Source organism: Sus scrofa, chromosome 1, assembly GCF_054392235.1.
Source record: "Sus scrofa isolate SSC_HxYL_T2T_F1_AM1 chromosome 1, Sscrofa_HxYL_maternal_Yorkshire_Landrace_v2.0, whole genome shotgun sequence".
Classification (NCBI taxonomy): domain Eukaryota; kingdom Metazoa; phylum Chordata; class Mammalia; order Artiodactyla; family Suidae; genus Sus; species Sus scrofa.
The window spans coordinates 277,258,855-277,284,700 of NC_139383.1; the positions used below are offsets into that span (position 1 = coordinate 277,258,855).

Sequence of the window (25,846 nt, forward strand, 5' to 3'; positions counted from 1 at the left end):
TCCATTCCCATCTCCAGTTTATTATTTCTTATGTAAACATATAAGATAGTTACATTCAGGGAAAGGGGGCAAAGATTTTCTCTTACACCAAAGTAACAAATGTCTTTCCAAAATCTTTTATACATAAACCCAGTAAATAAAGAAGCTGAACCAAAACACACTGCATTTTCTCCCATCGTATTAGAAACACAAACGACTAAAAGTGAATGTTTTAAATGCATAAATTCAATACTTACTTTGCCAAAACCTGCATTTTAAAAAATATTTCATTTTCCTGAAACTGTTTAGACACATCATGCAAACAGACACTCTCCTAGGAATGTTTTGCGATCACTCTGTGCTAGTGAGCAGGAATAAATAATAATAAATAACAACCACCACTTTCACAAAACACCCCTTCCCCCCAAGCAAAAATCTCAAAGTGCTTACAAAAAATTTCACAAGAATCTGACAAGGCACACATAAAACATAAACATAGTACAACCATACTTTTTTTCAAACATCAAAGGTAGTCAATACCAATCCCCCCCCAAAAAAAGTTCATTATTCTTTTATTCTCCCCTCCCACTTCCTTCACTCCCCCACAAAATTTCATCCTAGGAAGCAAAAATAAGAAAAGTACTAAAATCACAAACTATTTCTGAAAGGGAAATGTTCTTATGTCCATAAATGGACAATCATAGGTCAAAAGGGAAAGAAAATTGAGCACTGTGCTATCAATGTTTTCCAGGGGAAGAACACTACTCAATTTAGAAAAATTCTGTCTCCAATGGAGTACCCACATAACAACATTCATAAAGACACAGAACTCTCCTCTTGCTTCTCCCTCTTTCTCTGTTCTTAGGAACTCAGGTTTAAATATAAAATGAAGAGGATTTTAGACTTGGAAATGATCTTACAAATTATCAAAATCAAAGCTGGGAGTTCCCGTTGTGGCGCAGTGGTTAACGAATCCGACTAGGAACCATGAGGTTGCGGGTTCGGTCCCTGCCCTTGCTCAGCGGGTTAACGATCCGGCGTTGCCGTGAGCTGTGGTGTAGGTCGCAGACGCGGCTCGGATCCCGCGTTGCTGTGGCTCTGGCGTAGGCCGGTGGCTACAGCTCCGATTCAACCCCTAGCCTGGGAACCTCCATATGCCGCGCGAGCGGCCCAAGAAATCGCAACAACAACAACAGCAGCAGAAAGACAAAAAAAGACAAAAAAAAAAAAAAAAAGTTTAAAAAAAATCAAAGCTGTTGTTCTTTTACATACATATTTAAGAAAAGCTCAAGGAGAGATGACCCACCCCATGTCACTAACTAGTGACCTGGGAGTTACGAAGTTGCTTTATCAAATATGAGAGCTGGATTTTTTTAAAGTCTCTTTCATAGTTAAAAAAATCTATAAAGAATATATTTTTCACAGAAGTATCACAAAGAGGGTATTTAACATTTATATCAATTGACACGTGATTCATCACAAAATTCATATAAATGATACAAAGTATATTACATTTTAAAATGCAGAAGGGCTTCCACAGAAACTAAACATAGCATAAATTCTAAATAAAGCTGAGGTGCGTAGAGGAGGAACAGAACATCTTGAAATAAGATGTATCCAGTCAGGCTTTTTAACTAAAAGTAGTTCCTGTGTTTTAGAAAATATGAATTTGTCCTGAAATATATTTTAGCCTTTGTTATAACAACACAAAAAATGTTGTTATATGTGGACACAGATATTAGAGAGCAATGGCTCATAACACAATCTGAAATATTATTCTCAGTAAAATTACACAATGATGGTTTTGCTTTTGGCACATTTCTGGAAATACAGAATAAAACTCTAGGGAGGGATAGGAGTTTTGTCAACACATAGTAAAGAAAAATCACATTAAATGAAAACTTATTAAGAGAACACTAATAGCTATCCATGTTTAAACTGTTCATTTAGTGACAGAAGGAAAATTAATATATATATGGCCAACTCAGGATTAAAAAATGAAGTACTGATACACACAACAGGGATGAATCTCAAACGCCTTAAGCTGAGTGAAAAAAGAATCTCAAAAAGGAACATACTATAAGATTCCATTTATGATAATTCACCTTTTTTTTTGACCGTGCATACGGCATGCAGAAGTTCTGGGGCCAGGGATCAACCCCGAGCCACAGCAGTGACAACACTGGAACCTTAAACTCCTGAGCCACCAGTGAATTCCCATTTATGATATTTCAGAAAAGACAAAATTATAGTGATGGGGAACTGTTGCCAGGATTTAGTACTAGGAGGAGGAGCTGACCACAAAGGGTAAGCATAAAGCAGTTTGGAGGGTGATAGAATGTTCTGCTTCCTGATTGCAGCGGTGGTTGCATAAATCTGTACATATGTTAAAATTCACAGAACTGTACACCAAAAATAAAGGTCAATTTTATTGTAGGTTAACAAAAAATGAAATAAATTCCAAAAAGGAAACAGAGCAAATATCTTAGAGCTTCATGCCAATGGTATAATTCTACTGGCCACAAAATTATTAAGTATAACCGTATCAAATAAAATCAAGAAACCTGGGCCCAATTAATCTTTTCTAAAATATGTACACTAACAAGTTCCTGTTGTGGCTCAGTGGTTAACGAATCCTACTAGGAACCATGAGGTTGTAGGTTCAATTCCTGGCCTCACTCAGTGGGTTAAGGATCTGGCGCTGCCGTGATCTGTGGTGTAGGTTGCAGACATGGCTCAGATCCTGCATTGCTGTGGCTGTGGTGTAGGCTGACAGCTGTAGCTCCCTTTGAACCCCTAGCCTGGGAATCTCCATATGCCACGGGTGCAGCCCCCCACCCCCCAAAAAAAAAGGAAAAAAAAGAAAATAAAAAAATGAAATAAAATATGTATACTAACAACTCATGGAAATATTATAAGGAATATTAGCTTATGTATAAGGAAATTCTACTACTTCCAAGTGAATTTGAACTGTGTTCCTTTACAGTTTAAAACACATAGATATCTTGGTGTTTAGAATCCAACACAGTTGATTAAAAAAAAATTCACTAGTCCATTCTGTTCTTTAAGTGACTAATAACGGATAATGGTATGATTTAAAATTTATTTTCTCTCCCCATTTTCCTAATTTGTTAAAGTTATTGTTTGGTTGGAATTTCACATTTATATCAATTATCTAGAGGCTCAAGATCAGAATCTGGAAATACTGCTGGCTCCTCTGTCATGAATTAAGAATATTTAAGAGGAACATTATTTCTCTAGGTATAGCACTCAGACTTATACATGTATGAAATGAGATAGCATCCCATCACTTTATCCTGTCTCCTACACTTTGGAACTGGTAGTACATGTGTAGGGAGACCAAAACTAAGACCCAAAGATGGGGGTGGAAATGCAGTATTAGAGATGCTGCATTTCTAATAGAAAGACTTGCCTAAACGGTCTAAGGCTTACATAGCAAGGTGTGATTCTAATTATAGCAGATTTTGCCTTTCCAGATCATGCCTGGGTAGTTTTTCAGCACTGCTTCTGCCATGGACAGAGGTTAAGTGCTTTTTGAGGGCAGACTTGTGCTTGAAATCCATGTCACAACAGTGGCATTTGTAGGGCCGATCCCCACTGTGTATGTTCAGGTGGTCCTGAAGTGTGCTTTTAGCAGTAAATGTCTTCAAGCATACAGTGCACTGAAAGGGCCGTATGCCCATGTGCCCTCGAATGTGCCGGTTGAGATTCTTCTTTTGTGTAAATGTTTTCCCACACTGTAAGCATAGGAACAGTTTATGTATTTTAAGGTGGCGCAGATAGTTTTCAACATGAAGAAACACTCGAGGGCACCGGGGGCACTGGTGCCTCAGTGAATAAACCTCCTCTAGATTCTGAATCTCATTCACTGGACCATGACTTCCTTCAGGATTCTCACAAAATAAGCCCTGATCTTGATTCCCAGGAACTTCTGCCACCCTGCTCTCAACCGTAGAATTGATCAGTGAATGCTGTGTTTCGGAGAAATACATGCCTGCTTTTGAAGAGGTACAAGGCTGTGAAAACTTCCCATTTTCTACATCCCCAGTACTGATAGATTCCACATGGAGGATACGAATTTCATTGTCTTTAAAACCTAGGTCTACAGAAGACAGCTCTGGTGATTTCACTTCCTCTCTCTCTGATGTCAAGCTCTCCACTGTAGACTGTAAAGCATTGCTTTCCTCTTCTTTGACGCGGAAATCTATGTTTACAGGACTATCTTCTGAAATTTCAATTATCTCACAGTCTTTATCTGAATTTTCTTCTTCATTTTTAACATCTGGATCAGAGGACTGACACAGGTCACCATATTGATTGTTATTTTTCAAAGAAAGATCAATTTCCAGATACTTTGACAAGGCTTCCGTGCACTTTTCCACAATGTGAACCATCTGAAGGTAACTAGCAGCAGTCAAATATTTCAAAAGCTCTTTCCTTTTGACTTCAAGTGCTCCAGTATAGCAAGAGAGCAATAATTTTCTGCCAACTTCTGCACTCTGCAAGATGGAGATTCTGACATGTTTTGACTGCGTGAGTAAAAACTGATCTCTCATGAAAGTGGAGCAAGCAGCTAAAATCACCTTGTGCCCTTGGAACTCAGTGTCGTTAATATAAATTGACACATCACAAAACAAATTCTGCTGTCTCAAGAGATTCATTTTCTGCAAGACTACATCTCCTTGCTGTTCAAACTGGAAGTGTAGCACATCAGACTCAGCAGCCATGGTCACAATCTAAGTAAAATAAAACATAACACTGATGTAAGGGTAGGGAATGCTTTCCTACACTGTGTTAGTAAAAACGATCCCAAAACCCCCAGATATAATTGGGTAAAAGACAACTCAAATTCTAACCCGGGTGCTAAGGGTGAACCCCTCTGTAACCACCTCAAAACTCAGAAACATAAAACGAATTTCTTTATGATCTTGTGGCACACTTTTTGCATTTTTGGGACAGCACTTACAACACTGAATTGTACTCAACAGTTGCTATGTTTTTCTCCTTGACTAAACTGTATGAGCCTGTGGTCAAGGCCCACAACTGAGGGACTTAACATAGTTTCCCAAATTAGAAACTTTAATGTAATCTCCAAACTTCCTACTCCACGTCATTACTGCAGGTCCTCATTCTGGTCATCTGCAGTTTCCTCAATACCACGCTCTCCTTTATTCCAAACTACCCTCCCAAGTACCACTAGATTAATATCCTTTAAACTTCTTTTCTTTAAGTCCTCCATTGTTCTCCTCTACCTCCAGGATAGACTAACCTTCTTAGCAAATAGAAGATGCTTCATAATTTGGCTTTCCCAACGTTAAAGCTTTATCTTTTGTCTGTCTTTTACACTAAAGCTTCTTTTTTATTTAGATGTTCATGATTGCCCAGACACGAAGACCCAAATACACCTTTGCATTAGGTTCCCTCCCGTGAAAAACAAGACTTAGCTCTAGGCTAGCCTACCTAGCCTGGTTCCTGGAGACACATGACTAATGTTAGGGAAAAAACAAGACTTAGCTCTAGGCTCTCCTCTGGCTCCTGAAGAGACATGACTAATGTTAGGGAAAAATAAGATTTAGCTCTAGGCTCTCGCCTAGCTCCTGGAGAGACATGACTAAGACGTAACTAAGGGTTCCCAAAATCATGTGACCCAATCTTAAAGACTACCCCACTACCCAGGAGAACGTCTAAACTTCTGTTCATATCCTACTAACAATTCCCCCAAACTGACTGGTCTGTTCCTTTTCACGCTATTTACATAAGAAATGGCCAATCAGCTTCTGCACAGAGACCCCCTTTCCTGACACCTACGGCTGACTGCTGACCTCCCCTTGTGAGTCAGCCCGGCAGTATAGCCCGCTAATAAAGTCTTTTATGCCTGAACTCGGGTCTCGTCCTTTCCGCCGACCTTAGACTTTGTACAGGTTACATTCACGTTTCCAGCTAGGGGTTTGCTTTCAGGCTCAAATCAAGACTTCTGCGACTCCTCCACCATCTCCCCGACAGAGTCAGTGCTCCCAGAACACCACGAAATGGAGCCTGGCTCATCTGAGATCCTACAGCCAGCACAGAGGTGGACACAGAGCAGGGGCAACTGCGGGAGTCTGCTGAAACGAATCCGGACCCCAGGTGGCCTGGAAAATTCTCCAGTTCGCCACACAGATCTTCCCAAGCCAAGCCTGCCAGGACCAGCATCAGTCTACCACTCCCGGGTGGCGCCTCGCTGCCCTCCTCCGCCGCCGCCGCCGCCGCCGCCTCGGGCTTCCCCACCTGCCTGAGTGTCCCTCGCGCTCACTCACCGACTCAGAACCCAGAGCCGAGTTCTCCAAGATAGCGGCGCCCAGGCCGGAAGGTGAGGGCAGCCTGGGAGGAAACACATCCGGTGTCAACTAGCTTTATTCCTCACTGGGGCCGGCTGGGCGTCCCGGAAGGACATTTTGAGACCGTCTCCCTTCCTTACTCCCCCCGCGCCTGGAATGACAGAAAAGCAGCCGAATTCCGGTAAATCCCATCTCTCCTGTCCCACTTTCGGCATTCGAGCCGGTCCCCTTTGTGAGCTTTCCCCAGCATCGGAATAGGTCGGGGTACAGCGCGTCCGTCAGAGTATCCAGCCCTGGGAAGCGCTCCTGGATTAGGGTCCGAGTCCTCTGCTTACCTGGCCATCTACAATTTAAGAGGTGGCGATGGTGAGGAAACGAGACTGCCACAGGGATCAGTATTCGAAATTGTCTAGCCAGTGCCCCATCACGATCAGGTTGCAATCTCTGGATCTCACCTCACCTCTCAATGTATCTCTTCCTCCCCGCGCCCCTCCACCTCTCAGTTTCTTTGCAAACACAGGCCTCCTATCTAGACCGATGGCCCGAGCGTTTCCTCCAGCATACACTATCCCTCCTGTCAGTCATCCTTCAAAATACCATTCATCGTTCATAAATCACATCATCCCCGAAGCCATCCTGAACTGTCCGTGAATTAGGGGCTCCCAATCCCTTTGGCAGCCTTCATTACTGCAATTATCATACCTGTATTGAAATTTGTGTCCCATCTAGGCAGAGGTATTTAGGACAGTGACTTACTGATCTTTGCATTCCCCAAGTCTATTGCTAAGTAGGCATCAGATATTTGCCAAAGGAATGTCTGAACTAATTCTTAAAAACAGTTGTGCTACCCCCTCAGTCAACAGTACAGGAGGAAGTAACTGACCCTAGTAACAATTCCTGGTTGGCCCAGAGTTGCTTCTAAAGCCAAGCTCAGCGTGCTGGATTAATCTGTCTTTTCAAAAACAGGAGTGAAGAAGGCATTCCTGTATTCAAATTCAAGCAATTGGAAAGGGAAGCAGGTGGGGAGAGAGAAAATAAACCACTGACACCAAAGCTTTAATTGTCACACTTTTATTAAGGAAACTTCCCCATAGTAAGTGAAGAGGTAGTTCACAGTATGTCTAACATACAACAGACTTAGAACAGCTATTCACCAGCTGAAATAAAATGTTCTGGGTTGTTTGTTTAGGACAGTATTTTAGAAGTAGTGACACTGGTCACTCTCCATATATAGACTCTTCTAATAAGGAAACTAAAACAATTTAAAACCACATCTGATTTACCTCAGAGCCACTTCAGTTTGGAGTTTGCCTTTAAAATTAAATAATAAATAAATAACCGTGACACAGTAATTTTTTCAAAACCAAACTGTGGTAAAGAGAGCCCTGTCTCCTTTTTAGCTATCCTGGGGATCCCTAAAATACAAATGTTGGATGTCTAAGGTTTTAAAAAATCTTCCTCCTCTACAAGAATATGACTAGTTTTGAAAGTCATCTTCCCTGTAAAACGTATTTGATATCAGTAACTTGACCACTTTGCAATACAATCTAAGAAACATGTATAAACAAAGGAGAAAAGTCAAGTACCACCCAAATTAAGAAACTGTCTCACAGAAACACAACACCTCTCCAGCCAAGAAGTTGGGGAGACTGTAAACCACTTCAGTGGTTCGAGTTGCAAAAGGTGAGAACTAGAAGTTTTGCTGATACAAAACCATCAAGATGCTGATTTTAAGCGATCAAAGAAAGCAAGGCAGTTTTATTATTTCTGAGATAAAATCAAATGGACACCTTATCTTACTAAGACTACTTGAGACTGTAAGCTCTGTGAGGGCAGAGACCATGGCAGTCTTACCTTCCTATCCTCAGTATCTAGCATAATGCCTGTCAACAGTAGGTACTCAATAAATGCTTCTTGAATGCCTGAATGAATCCAGAAATAGTCTCCAACCAAAGAGACCAATCTTATTAGAACCCATGCCTTCAACAAATAACAAAAACAGGACATGAATGTAAGCAAAGGAAGCACTCCAACTTGAAATTTCCCTGTGATAAAATGATGTTCAGAGAAAATACTGAAACATTGGTTAACATGTTAGTGTCTCACTGTTGCATAGAATTGGAACTCTTTGGCTGGATGATATAAACACCAGAATGCTAGGCAGCATCATTAGACCACAGAATGAGTGACATTAGGCTTAAGATACCTAACAGTCTAATCACTCAATTTTATTCTCATTTTAAATTTTTTAACGAAAGCTAGAAATTATACTTCAAATCAGATTCACATGTAAATGCATCAAATTAGAACAACTTCAAGAACTCCTTCTGACTATTCAAGTTAAACCTAATTTTTGGTGTATCCATACGTGGACTCTCATAGCTTGGAAACAAAAACAGAAGATCCTGATGGAAACAAACACTGTTTCCAGGCAAAATCAGTTTCACATTTGGATCCTTCTCAAATTATTCCTACTTGTTCTTCCCCTTCCTAACCAACACCCAGCAAATCAGCCATTTGCTTAGGAAGAATACAATATTCATCCTAACCAACAAATAACTAACTTATAAAAATAAATCTCTCTGTGATGTTTTGTTTGCAAAACCCAGGCTGTCTCACAAAGCAAACAGATTCACAGAGGGAAAACACAAACTAGAAGCTTTTTGCTAAGGTATTCTTGATCATGTACTAAATCTTTTTAAGCCAAGGGACAGCATGAAGTGAGGAGACGTTAGCTCATATTTAGTTACTTATCTACTTGGGCCAACCTTGGCCAGGCCACCTCTTTGGGCTTTGAATACCCCAACTAAAAAAGAGAGGTGGACTAAATGATCTCTTAAGATTCTCTATGGACTCAAACACTCCTATTACCTAAATCTAACTCATGGGTCAGAAACTAATAAGATTCAAAGTTTTATTTCTGAACTGTAACATGTCCTTTATGAAAAACAGTTGTTTTGTTTTCCCATAGCAGAAGATCAACTTTGTATTACCAATCTATCAAACATGACAGGTGGGACTATGTACCTTTATAGGAATATCTAAATGCAAAAACCTGATTGCTCCTTCTGTGACCCACTTTTTTCATCCACTTTAGAAGTTAAGGTACACAAGGAAATGACAATTCAGAGGCTATTACTATACACTGGACAAAACTGAAGGCCCAGACTCACCTTACCGATGGCTAACTTCTAAAACAAAGTCCAGAGACTAACTCCCAAATAGCCCCTTTTTAGAGAGACCATTATACTTCAGCACACTTTAAGTGTGCCTGGAGCAATCCAGACTTCGAAAGCATCAACAAGTAAATTGCATATTAATTAAAAGCATTGGCTTCTTTTTGGGAAGACCTACAACAATCCTTTGTTGATTATGCTCCCCATGGTGATTCCTGTCAAATTGTAGGAAGCAGATTCATTCATTTATCAGACATAGAAGAATTATCAGTAGGCAACTGGAGGTTCTATCACATATTCAGGCCAATAGCAATATCACCTTATATCTCAGCTTATGTTCTGCCAAAGAAAAATATGATTCGCTTTTCTTAGCATGGCATCTATTAGTGGAGTGGAGGTGATGTTATTAACATGTTGGTACCTTCAGAATGTGCCCAGTGAAAAACCTAAAATATTGTCATTCTAAGACATAAGTCAATGTTAGGTAGACTAATGGAACACTCCTTGGGAAAGGAAAACAGGTATCACAGGATAAATAATTCAAAACAGAACATGGGAGAGGGCAAAAGGAAGGCAAGACCACTCCGAGTGGCAAGTTGCCTGGTCTGTTAGTGCTTTGACTTACCCCTACAACCTGCACAGAGGCTTTGGAGAAGTCAAGTTAGCAAAATCACTCCTAAAAAGACTCAGACTGTTGCCACTTTTGCAGTCAGTTCTAGTTGTGAGCATAAAGCCCCTGCTCAATTCACACAAGTACTATCATTCCTTAAGTTCAGGACAGCTTGGGCCAGTTTACCTGCATCCATGACCTGTGTTGCATCAGGCTGTGGCTGACACCCTTTAGAGTCTGTGACTGTTGTACATGCAAAAGAATCAAAATCCACTGTGAGGTCTTGCACATTTCTTTCATTGGCATTATCAAAGCTGTTTTTGCCATGTAGCTGTTTAAGGTGTTTCCTCAAAACTGGCTTATGTGCAAAAACCATGTCACAATAGTTACATTTATGGGGCTTATCTCCACTGTGAAGGTTAAGATGATCCTGTAAGGAACACTTCTGAGAAAAGGTTTTCCCACAGATCTTACACTGGAAAGGTTTAATGCCGGCATGCACACGCATGTGTCGATGAAGGTTGCCTTTCTGAGTAAAAGTCTTGCCGCAGAGTAGACACATAAAGAGTTTGTGCATTTTTAAGTGGTTGGCGTAGTTCTCCAGGTGACGAAACACCCTGGTACACTTTGGGCATTGGTGGTGCCACTGTAGGCCTTTGTCTACACCTCGAATATTAGGCCCAAAGACATCTTTTGAGGCCATGATGATATCACTGCCTGTGTAAGAGAGGGCGTAATTGTGGAGATGGTTTTGTTCTATTTCACTTACTCTGTTTTCCACAGTTGAATTTATCAGGGAGTGCTGGGGCTCTGATGAATGTAAAGCAGTGGGTTCAGAGGAAATAAACTGGTTCTGATCTTTTTTACTTCTAACCTCTGATACATCCCCAATAGATTCTACCTTAACAATCTGAATATCACTGTCCTCCATATCCATACTGTCTTCAGATGGATGAATACAAGGTGAGTTCTGCTTTGGGGAGCCTCTGGCATCTCCCTGGTGTTCTTTTGACTGGGGAGAAGCACTCTGCGGTTCACATCCCTCTTTACTATCCATTGGTTGTTTTGGCTTTATAAACTTCCACAAGGCCTGCGTGCACCGTTCTACAATGTGGCTCATCTGAAGAAAGCTCGCAGCAGTCAAGTAATTAACCAGCTCCATCTCAGGGAATTCCAGCACACCACTATAACAGGATAGGAGCAATTGTCTCCCCACTTCGGAACTCTGCAATATGGAGATTTTCACCTCTCTGGAATCGTTCAGTAAAAACTGGTCTCTTAAGAAGGGGGAACCTGCAGCAAACACAATTTTATGCCCCTGTACCTCAATATCATCTATGAGAACTGTAACATCACAAAATTTATTCTCTTCTCTTAACTTGTTCATTTTTTGTAACATTGAATCTCCATAATTTTCAAACTTGAAGTGAAGGAGATCTGATCTTTCAGACATTTTGGCAGACCTAAAGAACAGAAATGTAAAAAGGATGAATTTGAGAAAATTCAAACAATTAAGAAAACCTGGATTTTCCTTCCAAAAATAAATCTGTGTTGTCACACCTGTTTATACTGTATCTGAATGAAATTTTCCTTGAAAGAGGACGGTGGTGTAAACAGCTGTTAAAAATTACTCCTTAGGCTCTTAAAAGTTACTCCTTACTCCCCTCCAACATTGTGTCAATTGCACCTAAAGAGTGGACTTATTATCAGTGTAAGTAGCTTGTCATTTATTCAACTTTTTAAGATGTTTAATACAAGAACAGTACTTGAGTTATTCCAAGAGTTTTTTTTTTTTTTTTTTTTTCCTTCTCAAATGAAAATTCCTTTTTTTTGTTGTTGTTGTTGTTCTTTTTAGGGCTGCACCTGTGGCATACAGAAGTTCCCAGGCAAAGGGTCAAATTGGAGCTACAGCTGCTGGCCTACACCACAGCCACAACCAAGCCAGATCCGAGCTGTGTCTGAGATCTACACTGCAGCTCAAGGCAAGGCACCCGTTGATCGAGGCCAGGGATTGAACCTGTAGCCTCAGGGATACTGGTCGGCTCTTAACCCTCTGAACCACAATGGGAACTCCTCAAATGAGAATTCTATTAAGTTTCAAAAACAACCTAAAACATCCTAGTAAGTACTCATGGAGTAACTCTTTTATTTTGCATGATACTGTGCACCTGTTTCTTTGAACACAAAATACCCTTTTCTTTTCTTTTGTATTTTAAAGAATTGCAGTGACACTGCTTGCCCCATTCCTGGGTAAACCTTCTTCTGTTTAAACTAATGTGAATTTACTCATACTGGTATTTTTGCAATAAATGAAAGTCACATGCCTAAAGGGAAAACTTTTAAGACACTGTCAAGTGCATAGACACTGTGCATTTTGAATAAATCTAAACTCTTAAGAAACATTTATTGATATATGAAGTAAATAAAATATTTGTTGTAGAAAAATCAGATGAGCCACACATTGGGAATCTGAGTAGGAGTGAGGTGGTCTAATGAATCCCTACTAGATTTCGATTCTTTCTTCTTTGTCCCTATTTATCCATCACTAGTCATCAACTAGACCACCAGAACTGATTCATAATTGTCCTGTGGTTCTAGCTTCTATTACATCTAATGGAATTTCTACACCATCACATGTCATCTTTCAAAAACACAGATCTGATTATACCCAAACCCTGCCAAAAATCCTTCTGTGACTTCTCACTGTCTCTGAGATAAAGACTAACCTCTTGAGTATAAACTGATCAAGTACACTTAATAATAATTAAGGTAAACATTCGCAGAACCCATTCAACCATGAAGAAGGTGTCTTTACCAAAACCCTGCGTATTTGTCTCTTCATGTAGCAATTCCTTTAGATAATGTCCCCATGTTCTGACTCCATGCTCTCCAAACGATTTTCTGATAATTTGGCTTCCCATGTGTCACTCTAAAGGGAAGGATGAATTAGCCATGTCAACATAATAAACCCAGTCCTCTTATTATTGTAAAAATAATAAACTTGCATCCTGTCTATATTCTAGTATTCTGTGAGGTCTGTAGGAATATCAGGTCTACACCTATGAAGAAGCTCTACAATTTCAGTGCATCAATAAATGCACCTCAAACTTTGTATCTTCATTAACTTCATAGCTGAGAATCATATGAGACATCCAGCAGTTCCTAGCCACATCTAGCCCTGAAGCCCAATCTTTATAATTTTATCTTCTATAACACTGACTTACAAAGGCTCTTAGAATACCAGCTTATGAAGGCAGAATCCAGGTCTTGCTCATGTTATTCAGTACATGGTACATAATAGCAGTCTACTGACTCCAAGTCTTAGCAGAGCTTATTTCTTTAGTCCAGAGCTCTACTCCTAGCCAATTCTGACTCCTTTACTTCTGCTCAGAGCCCTTTCCTAACCCCTTTGATTCGAACAGTTGTCTCTACTGGACCTGTAACCTAGTACTTCTATCATAACATTCAAAATACTAATATATTTACCTTCCCCTCCACATTGTAAGCTTCATGGTATTTGAGGGAATCATGTCCATCCATTCCATTGGGCTGATGCTGGGGACCTGCATCTTTTGGGGCAAAATACTTTTTCCTTTGCCTTCAAATTCTACTTAATGCAGCCACATCACTGGCCAAACCCTCTTCTGTTCAAACTGGTATGTATTCCCATCCCAATATTTAGTAATACTGTACTAAATACACTGCAGATGCTCAATTTGTATTTGTTGAATCTAGAAGATTCACTTGACAGCAGTAAGTAGGAAGATTTGCTATTAGGAAAACCAGATCAGTGTCTTGCATAAGCATTATAGATATGAGGCCATGAGACCACAGACAGGAATGGAAAGGGGAATAAGGAGCAAGGAAAAATAACAAAAGATATTTCAAAAAACAATAACTGGAGAAAGAAAATGAAGAAAAGTTATGTGTAAAGGTTCCATTTAGGAGTTCAGCTGAATTAAAATGTCATTGAAAAAGACATGAAACTTAGGAGGGGAAACTGGTATGGTACAAGCATGTTAAAATATATTTACACATAAGTTATAAGTTTTCCCTGTATGGCAGATAATGAATAATGAACAATGAAGATGAGAGAGGAGGGATGCAGAAAATCAAATTTAGCACTAGAGAAAATATGGTAAATATCAAATAAAAAGGTAAAATCTAGGAGATACAGGGATTATATCAGTAAAGAAATTGGCAAAAGCAGAGTTCCCATCGTGGCTCAGTGGTTAATGAATCCAACTAGGAACCATGAGGTTGTTGCTCAGTGGGTCAAGGATCCGGTGTTGCCGTGAGCTGTGGTGTAGGTTGCAGACGAGGCTCAGATCCCACGTTGCTGTGGCTCCAGTGCAGGCTGGCGGCTACAGCTCCGATTGGACCCCTAGCCTGGGAACCTCCATATGCCGCGGGAGCGGCCCTAGAAATGGCAAAAAAAAAGACAAAAAAAAAAAAAAAAAAAAAGAAAGAAAGAAAAAAAAGGAAAGAAATTGGCAAAATAGTATTATCTATCACTAGTCAGCTTTAGCAATTACAGTACCTTAATATAACTCTTCTGGAAACGGTCCCATTTGGGACCAACATAAAACTAGAAATTATAAAACTGACTGTTGTTTCGAGTGACCAAATAAAAGGAGCCTTCTTTCCTAGAGTTTAGCTTGTCCTAAATCTATCCTCAAGTCAGTTATTTTCCAACTTCCACCTCGAAATGAGCTTTAATTGCTTCCATCCATAATATGACAATATTCACAATGTTTTAGACAACTGCCTTTGGGGATAATTGTTCTTTGAAGTTCCAAAGACAGGAGTTGGAATATAGTTTCATTTCCTTTCTATTCATTTGTCTCAAGAAACTTACCAACAGGAGCAATCAAACAGGTGTCTTAGGAAAGCGCTTGATTTGTCTGCTGTAGTCGAAGAAAGTGAGGAAAATTTGCTCTAAGTTTTCCATAATGTGTCAGATCACTCCATTGTCTCTGTTTTGTTTTGTTTTTGGCTGCGCTCCTGGCATGCAGAAGTTTCTGGGCCAGGGATCGAACCCAAGCCAAAGCAGTGGCAATGTCGATGTTGACACTTTAACCAGCAGGCCACCAGGGAACTCCTGTCTCCCTCTGATAAACTCTTATTTCCAGGCCACACAGTTTATCCCTTAATTGTTTCCTGTCACCAGTTCCTCTTTCCAACAACTGTTAGTCATTTGAGGTCAAGGACCAAGTGTTATTTTTTACACAGCTCATTCAATGAAAACCATAATTAACTCTTAATGTTCCCTATTAAGTTATTATTGAACTATGGTTGAGATGCCCTTCATTATCATAATACCCTCTTTTGAGGGCCCTGGGGAAATTTTCTTTCTAGGATTTTTTTCCAAAACAGTTGGAAATTGTTATTAAAATTTTAAACAAAGTTTTTAAAAACTTTTAAAAAACATCGAAGTAAAGAGGAACAATTGTTTCATATGAACTGGTTTAATTTTATTTAAAAATAAAGAGAAATGATAGCTGATCTTGATTGAATCTGTGCTGGGTAACAGGTATAGCGCTAAGTGCTTTACCTAAATCGACTGATCTAATCCTCCAAATCTCTTGGAGGTAGGTATTATTATCATTTCCATTTTGCCTATGAGGAAACTTGAGCTTGGTGAACATAAATAATTTAAGAGAGGTGGAAGTGTTAATGTTAGAGGCAGAACTTGTGCCCTAGCTACATGATGCTAAAATGCATGTACGCAACAATGAGGCTAGCTGAAGTTTTACATTATGGATGCTGTGTAACTGTCCAGATTTCCCTGTTCATACCCATTCATCTGTACACTTATGATTGATATGCTTTTGTATAATTCATTATGCTTCAATAAAAGGTATATGTTTAAAAACAGGAGTTCCCTGGTGGCCTAGTGGTTAAGGATTCAGCATTGTCACTGCTGTGGCTTAAGTTTGATCCCTGCCTCAGGAACTTCTGCATGCCACAGGAGCAGCCAAAAAACACCAGCAAAACAAAAAACAAATGAAAGTTTCCAAGCCTGGAGTTCCCATTGTGGCACAGCGGAACCAAATGCAACCAGAAACCATGAGGTCGCAGGTTTGATCCCTGGTCTCGCTCAGTGGGCTAAGGATCTGGCGTTGCTGTGAGCTGTGGTGTAGGCTGGCAGCTGTAGCTCTGATTCCACCCCTCTGATTCGACCCCTAGCCTGGGAACCTCCATATGCTGTGGGTGCAGCCCTAAAAAGCAAACAAAACAAAACAAAACAAAACCAACTAAAGTTCCCAGGCCAGAGATGGAACCTGAGCCACAGCAGTGACAACGATGAGCCCTTAAGCACAAGGCCATCAGGCAACTCCTAGAGGACTTTAACAGTAAACCATTTATGTATTATCCTTGTCTTATCTTCCTTTCTCACCTATTTTAACTTTATATTATTTTCCTCCCATTTGTGTATTTATCTTTGTAGAATGAAACTAAATGACATTTACAAATAAAACAACACAAATTATGAACATATTTGATTTTCAGAATCCCTAACTATAGTAAACTTCTAAGTATAATAGCAATTATTCATAATTCTCATAAAAATCACTTGTATAATTCTAGATTATTGCAGTTTATAGTAACTGAAAGAAATTAAAGAATTAATCAGGTGCAATATAGACTTGGTCACCACAGTCTGCTGATTCGTTCCTCAGAATGATTTACAAATTTTCTCTCTCTACTCCTACTAACGTCACCATGGCTCAGGTCCTTGTCATCTATTGTTTAGGTTACTGTTTTTAAGTCTGAATACCAAGAGTTTCTCCTAGCAAGTTTTGAATGACCCATTTCTCAAACCTCAATGAAATAGGAATAGTCTCCCTTAAGAGTACTTTCTCTGTTTATTTACACAATCCTTCCATAATTATTTCCATAACAAATGTTCCAGCTGATTTGAAAATTTCCCTTTCTCCAAACAGGAGCAACCAAAAAGCATCAGTGAACACTCTAGATTGAACAGTGTTTGATGCTATGTAACAGGTAGTGGGAAAGTATCCATGTTCCTTATCTGAAATGCCTCTAATTTAAACACTGATAAGGAAAGTTTTTCTTTGTTCTGTTTTTCTTTTTAGGGCTGCATCTGCAACATATGGAAGTACCCAGGCTGGAGGCTGAATTGGAGCTGCAACTGAGGCCTACACCACAGCCCAGCAGCACAGAATCCGAGCCATATATGTGACCTGCACCACAGCTTGTGGCAACACCGGATCCTTAACCCACTGAGTGAGGCCAGCAATCGAACCAACATACTCACAGACACTATGTCCCTTTTTGAACCACAAAGGGAATGGCAGGAAAACGTCCCTATTCTGTACAATAAACTCCCAAGCTGTATGGCAGATTGTTTCTTCATCTACCTCATAAAAGTGCCTTTATCTTTCAACTTAGCATTCACAACCACTTGGAAATCTTTCTTGTCTTTCATTAACACCACGAGCCATTTTTCAAAGAGGATGTAAGATGCTACAGCCTTTCTCTCTATAAACCTCAATCCTTTTCTTCTTTGGGGTAACTCTCATAACATTACATTCTCCAGGTTCTCACTTCCTTGTTTTACTTAAAAGTATAGGCAAAATTACAGAAATATACCATTCCTGGGAAAAATGTTTGAATATTGGTGAAGTAAAAGTCCCAACCTCCTTCCACTCAGTACTCAGGTAGTTCTAAGATTCTTCCTTCATGACTCTCCCCCTCCATCCCTCTTTTTATTTATTTTTGCACACTTCATTTTTTAATTAATTTTTAAAAATTACTTTATTTATTTTTTATCTTTTTAAGGCTGCATCCACGCATATGGAGGTTCCCAGGCTAGGGGTCTAATCAGAGCTACAGCTGCCGGCCTACGCCAGAGCCACAGCAATGCCAGATCCATGCCACGTCTGCAACCTACACCACAGCTCATGAAAACGCTGGATCCTTAACCCACTGAGCGAGGCCAGGGATCGAACCTGCAACCTCATGGTTCCTAGTTGGATTCGTTTCCGCTGCACCACAATGGGAGCTCTGCACTCTTCTTTTTAAAAACAACACCTCTATATGTCTAGCCACAGAAAATACAAAATAAAATTGTTTCTTAATTATAAACCATACATATTGTTTTGTAACTTTTTTTTTATTTAATGCTTTTGAGGGCTATTTATGTTGAAAAAAATAGATCTAGTTCATTCTTTTTATTTTTATTTTATTCATTTATTTATTTTGCTTTTTCATGGCTGCCCCTGTGGCATATGGAAGTTCCCGGGCTAAGGGTCAAATTGGAGCTGTAGCTCCAAGCCTAAACCACAGCCATAGCCATGCAGGATCTGAGCCGCGTCTGTGACCTCTATCACAGCTCACAGCAACGCTGGATCCTTAACCCACTGAGTGAGGCCAGGGATTGAACATGCATCCTCATGGATGCTAGTCAGGTTTGTAACCTGCTGAGCCACAACAGGAACTCCCTAATTCATTCTTTTTTTTTTTTTTGTCTTTTTTTTTTGCCATTTCTTGGGCCGCTCCCGCAGCACATGGAGGTTCCCAGGCTAGGGGTCGAATCAGAGCTGTAGCCACCGGCCTACGCCAGAGCCACAGCAACGTGGGATCTGAGCCACGTCTGCAACCTACACCACAGCTCACGGCAATGCCGGATCATTAACACACTGAGCAAGGGCAGGGATGGAACCCGCAACCTCATGGTTCCTAGTCGGATTTGTTAACCACTGCGCCACGACGGGAACTCCCCTAGTTCATTCTTTTTATTTTATTTTAGGGCTGACCCCGCAGCATATAGAGGTTCCCAGGCTCGGGGTTGAATTGGAGATGCAGCTTCCATCCAACAGCACAGCCATAGACAGCAACATTAGATCTGAGCCGCATCTGCAACCTACACCACAGCTCATGGCAACACCGGATCCTTAACCTACTGAGCAAGGCCAGGGACTGGACTGAAGCTGCATCCTCATGGATGCTAGTCAGATTCATTTCTGCTGAGCCACAATGGGAACTCCTAGTTCATTCTTTTTAAATTGTTGTACAGAAGTGGGCAAGTGACTTAACTCCTGGCCTCAGTTTTCCACCATCCTTTTGCTGGTCTGTTCCTCAAGTGTTCACTAAATCTTGTAAAGGTAAGTATATTCTTCAAAGTTTAGTCCTTGATTTTTCTGCTGTTTTAATCAAGCTTACTTCCTCAGAAAGCCTGCCTGGTTTCTCAATGTTTTATTACCTTCTCTATTTAAAAAAAATTCCAAATTCCTCATCCTCATGGCTAATCTTAACCAAACTTAAACTCAATTCAAGCTAATCAAAAATACCTGCCCAAAACTACAAATCACTTGGAATGCATGATATTTAAACTACTGCACTGGCTAAAACTCAATTAAGTCAAAAATAAAAACTTGTGGAGAATGGCTTTGAGAAAAGTGGACATGGAGGCAAGGAAACCTGTTAGTATGCTATTACTTTAGCAGATGAAGATAGAAATGATGAGGCCCTGAATAATATATTGACAGGAAATCACATAAATGGAGAGGAAACAGATTCTAAAGATATTTCAGACAAAGAACTGGACTTGGTGACCAAGGTGGGGAAGAGAGATGAAAGGTTAAGATGATTCCATGATATTTGGTTTGAGTGACTAGGTATCTTGGACAGAGTGTCATTCAATAAACTAGGGAATACTGGAGGGGGTGATCATGGGTCTGGTCTTAAAAAAAAATTTTTTTTTTTTTTAGGGCCATACCCCCAGCATATGGAAGTTACCAGGCTAGGGGTTACATTGGAGCCACAGACGCTGGCCTATGCCACAGCCCTGGCCACACCAGATCTGAGCGGTGTCTGCAACCTATACCACAACTCACAGCAATGCCGGATCCTTAACCCACTGAGAGAGGCCAGGGATTGAACGCTTGCCCTCTCAGATACTAGTGGGGTTTGTTACCATTGAGCCACAAGGGAACTGCTCTTTTTTTTTTTCTTTTAATGTTTAACCAGAGGTGTGTACATGACATCAAGGGAAAGATCCCTTAGCTAGGTGGACACAGTCTGAAGCTAAAGAGGAGAACTGACTATAGATAATAAGTAATAGATGAAAGCATGACATAAATTGACCTAATTTTGAATGAAAGTGACCTAAAATGGCACAGATTGGAAAAGGATCTGAGACAAAAGAAAATAAGTATATGACACAAACGTAAATTCATTACTTACCTTCTTATCAACCTGGATCTCCTTTCAAGCCTCTCCCTTTTTTATGAATGAGTCTACCTTTGCTTAAATTTTCCCCATTCTTTTGACTTCTATATTCAGTAACTGCTGAGAGCAGTGGGTAAAACCATATTTCCTAGAATTAAAATCCTGTTCTACCACTTACTTGCTGTTGACCTTGGCCAAGTTATTTAACCACTTCTGTTTTTCAGTTTTCCCGTCTGTCAGATAATAATATTACTTTGCAGATTTGTTATGGGAAATTAATTTTAAAATAAATTAATTTTTTAAATTAATGTTTTAAAGAACATAGAACACTGGCTGAAATTGTGCTCTGTAAGCATTTGTTAGGTAAGCAAATGAATAAAGCCAGTAAGTCAATTTTCTTTTTCTTTCTTTCTTTTTTTTTTTTTCTTGGCTTTTTAGGGCCACACCAGCATATGGAGGTTCCCAGCCACAGCTACACCACAGATACAGCCACAGCAATGCAGGATCCGAGCCAAGCTGTGTCTGCAACCTACACCACAGCTCACGGCAACTCTGGATCCTCAACCCACTGGGCATGGCCAGGGATTGAACCTGCATCCTTATGGATGCTAGGCAGATTCGTTAACCACTGAGCTACAACGGAAGCTTCCTCAATTTTCTTTTTGAAATCTTTCATATGTGCCTTTTTTTCCACTGTCATTTAACACCAAAGCATTTGAGGTCTCCATTTATTTCATACATTGTTACCTCATCACTCTACTAAAATTGTTATGCAAAAGGTCATTCATGGTCTCTTGATAAAGAAATGCATCTCCCCCCCCCCCCCACGACTCATTCCTCAAATGCTCTGCATCAGTTGTCCCAGTGGACCCTTCTCAGCATTCTCTTCTCTTGACTTCTGGATCTTCTTGGTTGCTGAAACCCTGTACTCTTACATTTTATCATCACTTCTTTTTCTGCTACTACACCAACTACTATTAGCTCTAATTCCTCTTTCTGCTTCATAAATGCAACCATTCCCCCAAGATTCTTTCTCAGTAACCCTTTCCTGACAGCAACTATTCCTATGGCTTCCACCTCTACACTCTGATGATTCAAACCTTTACCTCTAACCATGACTTTTTTTTTTTTTTTTTTGGTCTTTTTAGGGCCACACCTGAGGCATGTGGAGGTTCCCAGGCTAGGGGTCAAATCAGAGCTCTAGCCACTGGCCTACACCACAGCCACAGCCACACGGGATCTGAGCCGAGTTGCAACCTACACCACAGCTCAGGGTAACACCAGATCCTTAGCCCCCTGAGTGAGACCAGGGATCAAACTGGCATCCTCACAGATGCTAGTCGGGGTTGTTAACTGCTGAGCCATGATGGGAACTCCTAGCCATGACATTTAGATTGAGCTGCAGATTTGCATTTCCAACTCTATACTGAAGGGTTTCATGCGGCTCTCCCGTGAGACCTTTAATTTAACACAGTCGAAAAATGAATATGTAATTTACACTAAGCTTTTGGTTTTACTGCTGATAATGGCATTAACATTCTTCAAATACCACACGCCCCAAACCTAGGAACCAGCTTTGATACCTCTTTCACCCTTAACAGCCAATTTATTATGAAGTCCTGACACCATTCACCTAGAGCATACTTGCCTTCTTCCCAATAATACTGTCATAATTTCATTTCAGGATTTCGTTACCTCTCACTAGGCTGATCCCATTACTCCTTCAAAGGAATCTCCAATAAGAGCACAAAGATTTTAGCTAAAGACTCCAGAATCAGTTTATAGAAATTTCTATTCTCTAGGTTGAACGAGATGGTTTTCTACAGTGTAAATCTGACCATATCATTCTCCTGCTCAAATCTCTTCGAAAAGTACCCATCTCCTTTAGGATTAAACCTTTCCCTATCTGAACTTCTGTCGAATTTTCCAGCCTCATCTCTCATCCTTTGCACAAGAGCCCGCCCCCCACTTCCCACACAAGTTATGCTCAGTTATTCCTTCACAGCATAGCAACTGTTCCTCCTGTCGGAAAAGCTCTTCTCCACCGTATCCTCTTCAAAAAGTATGATTCAGACGTCACTTTCTTTCTTCAGCTTTCCCAGCAAACTGTCCTTTAGACAGTTCATACATATATGGCTGATACATATATCGCAGGATCACTCATTTGTTTTTTTCTGGCATCCAAACTTGACCCTGAAAACTGGAACAATATCTTAAAAACCCCCAGTGCCTGACACAGCGCCAGAAATATAAAAGGTGCTGTAGCCAGTGGCAAAAGGGTAACCTAGCTTAGCACTCATAGAGATTCTTGCGGGCTGGCAATGAGGCCGTGCCATGGCCCAGCTCTGACACTTCCTAAAGATGCCAGAGTAGGGCATTCAAGCCAACTGCTGGGCCCTCGGCTGAGATCCCAGGAGGAAGTCCCTAGGGCATCCTTAGGCTCCCCACTCCAGAGCGGGCAAGGGAAAGGGGCGGGGCACAGCATGGGCTGGGCGAAGGTCTCCTTAAGTCCCCCCGGGCCTAAGCCAGCCCCTCGGCCCCCGTCCCAGGGCAGGTCCCGGCCAATCCAGGGCCCCAAGGGGGCTCTATTTTGAGAGACCTCGTACCCCTACCCGGCGCTCCGGCCGCCTCCGCACTTACAGACCGGGGGGAAGGCCACCGTCAGGATCCGGCACCGCCAGGAGCTCCGGCCCCTCGGGGCTCCGGGAAGGGGGAGGGGCAGGGAACCCGAGCCAAAGGGGGACCCAACGGAACCGGAAGGGCAGCCCTCGCCGGACAAAGACAACTTCCAGGTCCCATGGTCCTCTCCGCCAATCGGAAGGCTGGGAGGGCGGCGGGCCCCGGAGAGGGACTTTCGGCGCCGTGGGCGGGGTGCGGAGCTGGTGACCCGGGCTCCTGGCTGGCACCTCCGCCGGTTACCCGAGGTGCAGGTGCTGCGGTTCCTTGGCATCTGGGGCTCAGGCCCTGCGCGCTCCGCTCCTTCCCAGGTGCTCCTCGCCAGCTGGGCCTCGGCCGTCAGCTGCCTGCGTGGGCCTGGAGGGCCCCTCCGCATTTAAAGCCTCGGTAAGTCCCTCCCGCCCAACGCTGTGGGTTCGCCGCGTTGGGGCCCAAACAGCGGAGGGAAAGAAGTTTACTTCCGTTGCCTTTTGGATGTTGGCATTTCCCAGAGGATCTCGTGCCTTCTCCGTTCCCTGTACCGTGCTGACACCCCACATACCACTTTGGCCAGACCAGACAGCTCTCTTGAGCCTGGAAGACAGCTCTAATCGGTTGTCCCAGTGTTAAGGTTCATCTGCAGACCTGCTAATTCCCTGTAGTCCTTGGATTGGACTACAGATCATCCACGCCACATCATCACGCAGTCCTGCCTACCAGAAAACTTCAGTATCGCTCTGCAGTCCTTTTATATCTTGTCAGTCCAATTGCTGACTGGGTTCTCCTTTTTTGGGAGGGGGGAGATATTGTGGTGAAACACACCTAGTATTTATCATTTGTAAAGTTTCATGGCATTAAGCACATTCGCAATATTGTGTAACTGTGACCACTGCTGTAGGTAGCTTCATTACTTTGCAGTGTGTTTATCGGTTTGTCATTACCATTTTTGAAGTCTGTCCTTTCCTCCATTGAATGTGCTTGACACCTCTGTTCAAAATCAACTGACCGTATATGGGAGAGTTTATTGCTGAGCTCTATTTTATGACATGTGACTGTATGTCTGTCCTCAAACTAATTACTGAAGCTTTTTTGTTTTGTTTTGTTTTTAATGACCACATGGTAATTCCGGGTCCTGGGATTGAATCAGAGCCTCAGCTGGGGCAACACTGGATACTTTAACCCCCTGTGCCAGGGTCCTGGGACGGAACCTGCAGCTTCCCAGCGACCCAAGCCACTGCAGTCTCATCTTAACCTAGTGCGCCAGGGCGGGAACTCCTAGTTACTGTAGTAGCTGTAGTTACTGTAGTTACTGTAGCTTTGTAGTAAGTTTCTAAGTAAAGAAGTATCGCTCCTTCAACTTTATTACTTTTTCAAGATTGTTTTGTCTATGCCAGCCCCCTAGAATTTCCATGTGAATTGAAGATCAGCTTTTACATTTCTGGAAAAAAAGCTGTTGTGATTTTTGACAGATTGTGTTGAATTCGTAGATCACTTTGGGTAATATTGCCATCTTAATTTTAAGTCTTCCCGTCTATGAATATGAAATGTTTTTCCTTGTACTTGGGTCATCAATTTCTTTCAGGAGTGTTTTCTAGTTTTCAGAATATTTAATCATTTTCGATAATAATGTAAATCAAATTACTGTCTTAACTTCCTTGTCATTTTCTTGCTGGTATGTGGAAACACAACTGATTTTTGTCTACTCAGCATCACTTCTGAATTTGATTTTTGGCTCTAGAAGCTTCGTTGTGGATTCGTTGGGATTTTCTACTTATATGATTATGTTACCTGCGAATGTAGTTTTACCTCTTCCTTTAATTGGAATGCCTTTTTTTGTCTAATAATTCTGGCTATAACTTCTACTACAGTGTTTTATAGCAGCACTAAAAGGAGGCATCTTTGACATGTTCATGACTTGTTCACGGAGGCATAGGTGAACTAATTTAGTTTGATGTTAGATGTGGATTTTTCACAAATACTTTTATCATGTTGAGGAATTTTCCCTCTATAACCACTTTTCTGAAAGGTCTTATCATGAGACCGCGTGGTATTCTGTCAAATGCCTTTTTTTTTTTTTTTTTTTCTTGTTGTTGTTGTTGTCTTTTTGCCATTTCTAGGGCCGCTCCTGCGGCATATGGAGGTTCCCAGTCTAGGGGTCGAATCGGAGCTGTAGCCGCCGGCCTACGTCAGAGCCACAGCAACGCGGGATCCGAGCCGCGTCTGCAACCTCCACCACAGCTCACGGCAACGCCGGATCGTTAACCCACTGAGCAAGGGCAGGGACCGAACCCGCAACCTCATGGTTCCTAGTCGGATTCGTTAACCACTGCGCCACGACGGGAACTCCCTCAAATGCCTTTTCTGCATCAATTGAGATGATCATGACTTCTTCCCCTTAGTTCTATTAATGGAGTATGTTACATTGATTTTGTGTTGAACCACCCTTGAATTCTTGGTGTAAATCCACTTGGCGATGAGAAATAATCCTGCTACTATTGTGAGATTCTCTAATTCTTTTGGAATCTACTTAAATAATTTGTGTGTTTCAAAAAATTTATCCATTATTGGAGTTCCCCTCGTGGCTCAGAGGTTAATGAATCTGACTAGCATCTATGAGGACGCAGGTTCAATCCTTGACCTTGCTCAGTGGGTTAAGGGCCCGACATTGCCTGGAGCCGTGGTGTAGGTCAAAGACACAGGTCGGATCCTGTGTTGCTCTGGCTGTGGTGTAGGCCAGCAGCTAGAGCTCCAATTCGACCCCTATCCTGGGGACCTCCATATGCTGCAGGTGCAGCCCTAAAAAGAAAAAAAATAATTTGTTCATTATTTTCTAGATTATTTAATTTGTTAGCATACAATTGTTCACTGTATTTTTTTGTAATCCTTTTTGT

At 41.4% G+C, this 25,846-nt stretch overlaps 2 protein-coding genes and 1 long non-coding RNA gene across 14 annotated transcripts in view; 1 reads left to right on the forward strand and 2 right to left on the reverse strand.

The window, feature by feature from the left end:
* ZBTB6 (zinc finger and BTB domain containing 6) lies at positions 1–6,374 on the reverse strand. Of its 6 annotated transcripts, none has more exons than XR_014827505.1 (3): positions 6,297–6,361; positions 2,781–4,736; positions 1–1,119 (listed from the first exon to the last, which is right to left on the reverse strand). XR_014827505.1 is itself a non-coding variant. In XM_005660414.4 (2 exons), the coding sequence occupies exon 2, from the start codon at positions 4,725–4,727 to the stop codon at positions 3,453–3,455; it is 1,275 nt and encodes a 424-aa protein (XP_005660471.2). In that variant the 5' UTR covers positions 4,728–4,736; positions 6,297–6,361; the 3' UTR covers positions 1–3,452. The 6 variants fall into 6 exon arrangements, 4 of the variants coding, with proteins under 4 accessions (XP_005660471.2, XP_020924202.1, XP_020924204.1 ...); XR_014827506.1 differs by having other exon boundaries at positions 5,906–6,361; XM_005660414.4 differs by having other exon boundaries at positions 1–4,736.
* ZBTB26 (zinc finger and BTB domain containing 26) lies at positions 6,343–23,352 on the reverse strand. Of its 7 annotated transcripts, none has more exons than XM_013993838.3 (3): positions 22,941–23,010; positions 12,919–13,032; positions 7,373–11,566 (listed from the first exon to the last, which is right to left on the reverse strand). In XM_013993838.3, the coding sequence occupies exon 3, from the start codon at positions 11,554–11,556 to the stop codon at positions 10,234–10,236; it is 1,323 nt and encodes a 440-aa protein (XP_013849292.1). In that variant the 5' UTR covers positions 11,557–11,566; positions 12,919–13,032; positions 22,941–23,010; the 3' UTR covers positions 7,373–10,233. The 7 variants fall into 7 exon arrangements, with proteins under 7 accessions (XP_084852252.1, XP_013849292.1, XP_005660466.1 ...); XM_005660409.4 differs by having other exon boundaries at positions 22,913–23,010; XM_084996126.1 differs by lacking the exons at positions 7,373–11,566; positions 12,919–13,032 and adding an exon at positions 6,343–6,468 and having other exon boundaries at positions 22,941–23,352.
* LOC146407257 (uncharacterized) overlaps positions 23,150–25,846 on the forward strand; it is a 7,368-nt gene continuing 4,671 nt past the window's right edge. Inside the window, exon 1 of the long non-coding RNA XR_014827722.1 lies at positions 23,150–23,363. This is a non-coding gene — a long non-coding RNA (uncharacterized LOC146407257). The remainder of the gene's footprint in view (positions 23,364–25,846) is intronic.

Bases quoted from the DNA above. Each gene is read 5' to 3' on its own strand.
- ZBTB6 (XM_005660414.4), bottom strand. From the start codon at position 4,727: ATGGCTGCTGAGTCTGATGTGCTACACTTCCAGTTTGAACAGCAAGGA.
- ZBTB26 (XM_005660412.4), bottom strand. From the start codon at position 11,556: ATGTCTGAAAGATCAGATCTCCTTCACTTCAAGTTTGAAAATTATGGA.